The 5,777-nt window shown below is 43.7% G+C and overlaps 2 protein-coding genes across 2 annotated transcripts; both read left to right on the top strand.

The window, feature by feature from the left end:
* The first annotated feature begins 530 nt into the window (after positions 1-530).
* Positions 531-3,635, top strand: LOC122003823 (GDSL esterase/lipase CPRD49-like). The gene is made up of 6 exons (XM_042558820.1): positions 531-659; positions 1,345-1,422; positions 2,487-2,627; positions 2,705-2,781; positions 2,864-3,013; positions 3,362-3,635. Exons 1-6 carry the CDS (start codon positions 549-551, stop codon positions 3,510-3,512), a joined length of 708 nt encoding a protein of 235 aa, XP_042414754.1. The 5' UTR covers positions 531-548; the 3' UTR covers positions 3,513-3,635.
* A 780-nt stretch (positions 3,636-4,415) lies between these two features.
* LOC122006026 (zinc finger protein ZAT10-like) lies at positions 4,416-5,485 on the top strand. The gene has a single exon (XM_042561322.1). The coding sequence runs from the start codon at positions 4,464-4,466 to the stop codon at positions 5,364-5,366; it is 903 nt and encodes a 300-aa protein (XP_042417256.1). The 5' UTR covers positions 4,416-4,463; the 3' UTR covers positions 5,367-5,485.
* Positions 5,486-5,777: the final 292 nt, after the last annotated feature.

The raw sequence follows: 5,777 nt of genomic DNA, 5'->3' as shown, positions 1-5,777 counted from the left end.
AATGAGTTAGATAAAATAGTCTCACATTAAAACTTTTAAAGTAAATAAATTGAAATTTTAACTTTAATAGGAAGATAGAATATTTTCATATTAAAAAATTTAAATCAAATGAGGTAATTTATATTGAAGTACATCAGTAATTGTCACTAAAATATTATAAATATTATTAAATAAAGGCTTTTCTTTAAAAATCTTATAATTTTTTTTTAAAAAATAAGATTTTTAAAAATAAATGTCATGACGGCTGACCATTCAAATCGTATTACTCATTCAAGTGGTATGAGCAAAAGGAAACAAATAAAATCGTTTCCATAATCTTGAATTGAATAAAATTTATGTAAGAATATTATTTTAAAAAAAAACATTCAATATACGCATTATTTTGATTCCAAAATATATAAAAAAGGATTAAAAATAGCAAATACTTTAGCTGGGTTTATCCTCGTGGAGCAGTTTGCCGCTTCGTTGCTGACGCGCCACGCGCACCGCTACGGTATATATATCGATCCTTCGGGGGATCAGATGAGACAGACCGATTGGGAGGAGTGATGGTCGGGCCCGGAAGACCGCTGTTCGTGCTCTTCGGATCTTCCGTCGTCCAGTTTAGCTACGGCAACGGCGGCTGGGGGGCAATCCTCGCCGACTACTACGCCCGCAAGGTACTCCCGAGATTTCTCCCTGTTCTCGAAGTTCTTCGTTTTGGATTTTTGAATCTGATGATTCCCTTGGGTTTTTCACAAGTCTCCGTCTTTAAGTTCTCTGGCAAGTTAGGATCTTGTTCGGTCGGTTCATAAATAAACCATTTGATTCGGTAGATAAGCTACTTTGTGATCGACTAGAGTCGTCGACCTTTCCCGGAGACAATTTAATTGATCTGCTTATCCTAGTTAAAAAAACGGCGGAGAAAATAGGCTCGATTGATATAGCATTTGCACTATATGTGGTCCTTTTTGCCCGGTTTAATGTTGGAGATTTTGCATAAATTACAGCCTCTCCTATATTTCAGGTAGTTCAAAGAATTGTTGTTCTATTTGGATTGTCAGGTAGTAGATTTACCTGTTGTGCGAGATAACCAATTTAGTCACCAGCATCACATATCCAAGAGGCTTGTGAATTTTCTGACATGTATACATATATTGAATACAGAGTCATGAATTTTCATTCAAAACCATTGATTGCATCCTACAGTCAGCATCATCAACTTTCCTGCAATTTAGGGTTCTTAATGCTCTGTATATTTTAGATTTTGCAAACAACTTTCCTACTTTTAAATTTCAAGTTTCAGGACCACATACATCAATTTTTTGTGAATCTCTCACTACTTAATTTTCTGATACGGCATAGGCTGACATTTTAGTGCGGGGATACGCTGGATGGAACTCAAGACGTGCTGTCCAAGTGCTTGATAAAATTTTCCCAAAGGTAAATGGTAGAACACCAAATGTTTTAAGATAATTTCCAAAAGGTCTGCTTATAATGTGTATCAAAAAGTTCTAGGTAACTTCTCCATGCTTCTGTTCCTCGCTACTGTATGCTGATCAAGGGTGATGTAGTTTTGTTCAACTTTTACAAGTTAGGTCTTTGTTACATGAAGATGTTCTATGAACTAGACCCATTCCAATGGTGAACTCTATTATAAAAAGACAGACCTGCGTTCAAAGGATTGCTGATAAGCAACAAGTCGATCGTAGTTTCATAATTTGAGTGTTTTGATTCATTGTTGCCTTGCAGTTATGGCTGACTTTGTATTATGCATACTCATGTATTGTCCGTAATACTACTTTACATTTTTCCTTCTCTATGATTTTATCAGTAATCAAACTACCTGCTCATACTAGATGCTGCATCAGGAATATGAATTTGACTCTCTCAAGGTTCAACTTTTTCTGCTTTGTTAACTTCCATAATCCTCCGAATCTTAACACCTCGATTAATTGTTTTAGGAGGGTTTTTTTTTTTTCCATGTTACATCTTGACATTGTATGCTACGTACTATGCTCTTAAAACTCTTGGTAACAAGTATCACACAACAAGGCAAACGCTATCGCTTCCATCAATACATGTATCATGTTCCTTGTAGTGCCCTTTCTGCAGAAATAAACTTATCCAACTAGACCAGAATAATATGGTTGCTTGGTGTCTAGAGGGGGTATTTTAAGTAATTAAAGGTCAAGCGTTCAATTTTCTCCTAGGTGTTTGAGGTGTCAACTATCTCAGTTGGTACAAGCCGTGGAAGTTGTTGCCAAAGTTTGGGTTCAATTTCTGTAGGGCTTTTGTTTCCGAGTTCTTTCATGAAGATCCAATTTTCAAGTGATATTTTTTGTTTAATCTATGTTACCTAGTTGAGTTTCTGATTAGTTATCTACAAAGCTAGCAATATTTAGCTAACAATACTCTTGTTGATTATGTCGCTAGTTAAATTGGCAATTATCACAATAATGTTTTATCACTTATATCCAACATTAACCTTTTTGACTCTCTACTAGAATGCAGCAATTCAACCTGCTTTGGTGATTGTTTGCTTTGGCGGGAATGATTCCTTTATTCCTCACCCATCCATGAAACTTCCTCATGTGCCTCTTCAAGAATATGTTGCGAACATGGAAAAGATTGCACTTCACCTAATGGTAGCTCTGTTTCTTTTAACTGCTGAAGCTACATAAAGATGTTTTCGAAGTGTCGACATTGAAATGTTATGTTTCAGGGTTTATCTGAGACGACACGGATTATTTTCCTTAGCTGCCCTCCTATTAATGAGGAAATGCATCGTCTGACACAAGAGTAATGCTCTGGTGATCCATTTCTAGTCATTTGTTCAAACTTAATATTTTCGATATTCACTCACTTTACCCCCCAAATGCAGTCCTAAACTATGTGTGACGGTCCGTTCAAACGAATCCGGCAAAAAGTACTCAGAAGCTTGCAAGCAACTGTGCTGGCGGATGGATCTGAAAGTTATCGACCTTTTCGCTGTAATTCAAGAGCATGATGACTGGAGTACTCGATGCTATACGTAAGTATGCTTGTTTTGTTTTCTAATTCATGCTCCTTCCACCGTTGATCCTTGATAGATAATCCCGACAGGTAGAACACAAACTCCAACAATAATACTACTAGCCGAAACTTGATATATAGGGTCGTCACAAGGTTCCATGAGGCCCTAGGTTAAAAAAAACAAAAAAAATAAAAACTTTCTACTTTTCTTTTTTCTCAAACTATTGCTACCTCAACTAGTAATTTGGTTGCACCGAAAAGAAAAAATAGGAAAACAAAATCTCATGCAATTGCTAATAAATAATTCTTTAGATTTTCAAGTTATATTGCTGCTGGAGCATTGGTTATATACTTTCTGCTGATGCAGTGAGGATGGAGTTCACTTCTCCGCAGAAGGAAGCGAGATCGTAGCAAGAGAGATACTTAAGACGATAAGCGATGCTGATTGGAAGCCTACTTTATACTGCAATGCCATGCCGTTGGAGTTCGCGGAGGACTCAGATTATGATCCGGAATGATCAGGTAGCATCAGCAGCTCCGAACCCGGATCGGCTCGATCACTCGTCTCGTGCTGATCTCCAAAATTTATAGAGGAAAATAAAGTGTATAAAATTGTGGCTGATTTGGATCCGATGTCGATAAAGACCTTTCGATTCTAATTCCTCATGATCTATTTCCCTGAAACGCAAGCATGCATGCACCAGACTGAACACGTGCTAAAAGGTCGAACACGTGAAAAATAAGGCGACAATTCATTCGGACCAAGTACGGCCCAGGCCGGACCGGTCCGAACTCGTGGGGGCGGTCTGGTCTAGACGACAAAGTCGCATGTAATTGGCTCGGTCCGCAGACCAATCCTGGAGTCAACAAGGAACGCCCGCCCGGGTTGGCCGCCGCCTCAGAACACACTGCGAGTTTGTTGACCGGAATATGGAAAGAAACGAGGAGCACGTGGCTCATTTTCCACGCGCCAGACTTGTTCGTCGTCGCACGACGCTTCGTTGCCCTGCCAACCCAAAACGCCACCCGCGGACTTATTATTGGTCGACCTGCGGCCCACCGGTGGGGCCCAGTTCCTCCTCCACTGGACTGTCCCGGTGCATCCCGCAAGTGAATGCGATCGGGCAACGCCCGTCGGTTCCAACGTGTCGTCCTCGCTCACGTCGGTTGAAGTAGAAACAGCGAGGAAGCTTATCCGGGCTTCTTCTCGCACTCAACTTAAAAACTCACACGCGTAGTTCACCCTATTCGCTATAGGTGGAAAATACACGGCCCACCAAAGTTTCCAATCAAAAAGGGGTATTGACTCTGATGTGTCACTAGTATTTATCCTACTTGCTCTGCTTCGCCGCCTTCGCTTCCATCCTTCCACGCCACTTTCCTCCCTTCGTCTCTTCTATAAATGGCGGTCTTCTCTTCGCTCTCTTCAATTCTTTCGATACAACTTCCACAGCAATCGAGGTGTTGCCATGGCGATTGATGCAGTGATCCGGGTCATCAACAGCGAAGAGAGGCCGTCGGCGCCGCCGGTTTACCAGGTGGAGTCGTGGGCGAAGAAGAAGCGGTCGAAGCGCCCCCGCGCCGACTCCAGCTCACAGTCCGATGAGGGCGGCGACCGCCGAATGCCCACCGAGGAGGAATACCTCGCTCTCTGCCTCATGATGCTCTCCCGCGGGATCAGCGGCGGCGGATCTGGCCTCCTTCCGGGGCCGCTGGGAGGCGCCCCTCGTCGCGGCCCTGTGGCGGAGCCTGCGGCGGCGAGGACTCAGTCGTATGAGTGCTCTGTGTGCGGGAAGGCGTTCCCCTCTTACCAGGCACTCGGCGGCCACAAGACCAGCCACAGGAAACCTGCCGCCCCCGCATCCGGCGGAGACGACGCGGCCTCCGCCACGACTAGCGGATCTGGCGCAGCCGGAAGCGGCGGAAGGGTGCACGAATGCGCCGTGTGCCACAAGTCTTTCCCTTCGGGGCAAGCGCTGGGCGGCCACATGAGGTGCCACTACGAGGGCGTCATAAACGGAAGCGCTGCCGCCGCCGCCGCGAAAGCGACGAAGGAGGCGTCCTCCTCCGGGGCGGCCACCAGCTCCGGAAGGAACCTAGCCTTGGATCTCAACCTGCTGCCTCTGCCCGCAACGCGGGCCGGCTGGATCAACGCGAAGAAGAAGGGGGAAGACGAAGAGGTGCTGAGCCCTCTGGCGGCGCCCTTTCCCGCCGCAAAGAAACCGCGGCTGCCTACCGCCCCCATCGTCGGCGCAGCCACAAAGCAAGAGGAGGAAGAGGAGGTGATGAGCCCTCTGGCGTTGACCATCAAGCCGCCGATCGGCGTCGGTTCACCGTTGCCGACCGCACTAAAATTAGTCAGCTTCATCTAGTCATTTAAAATTAAGAAATTAAATTTTTTTCCTTTAATTTATGTATTTTTTTTCTCGTTTGTGTATGTTACAATGAATCATTTCATTCATTTATATATATATAAAACTTATTTATTTTATTATTTACTTAAAATGGTTGGCATTTAGTGCACAAGGGAGGTATAGGCAGTGGCGTGGGGAACGGGGAGCTTGGGTTGACTTTTCCAATGAGTTATCTGGAACAGAATTTGGCCTCCGTTTGAACGTTGAAGGGCGATTGCGTGTGGACAGTGGACTTGATGTTTTGCTGGAGTGTGACTTGCGTGTTTACCACGAAAGATTAGATTAGTCTTCGCCTAATTAGTTCAACTAATGACTGCTGTAACTTATCAATTAAACACTGTTTTTACTGTGTTTACATGTTAACTATAC

Source organism: Zingiber officinale, chromosome 7B (assembly GCF_018446385.1).
Source record: "Zingiber officinale cultivar Zhangliang chromosome 7B, Zo_v1.1, whole genome shotgun sequence".
Classification (NCBI taxonomy): domain Eukaryota; kingdom Viridiplantae; phylum Streptophyta; class Magnoliopsida; order Zingiberales; family Zingiberaceae; genus Zingiber; species Zingiber officinale.
This window is presented reverse-complemented; position numbering and strand designations above follow the sequence as displayed.

What these genes read in the sequence shown, in the direction of transcription:
- LOC122006026 (XM_042561322.1), top strand. Translation starts at nt 4,464, where the DNA reads ATGGCGATTGATGCAGTGATCCGGGTCATCAACAGCGAAGAGAGGCCG.
- LOC122003823 (XM_042558820.1), top strand. Translation starts at nt 549, where the DNA reads ATGGTCGGGCCCGGAAGACCGCTGTTCGTGCTCTTCGGATCTTCCGTC. An exon ending in AGATTGCACTTCACCTAATG is followed by an intron (nt 2,628 to 2,704) that starts GTAGCTCTGTTT and finishes GTTATGTTTCAG; the next exon opens with GGTTTATCTGAGACGACACG. An exon ending in TGGAGTACTCGATGCTATAC is followed by an intron (nt 3,014 to 3,361) that starts GTAAGTATGCTT and finishes CTGCTGATGCAG; the next exon opens with TGAGGATGGAGTTCACTTCT.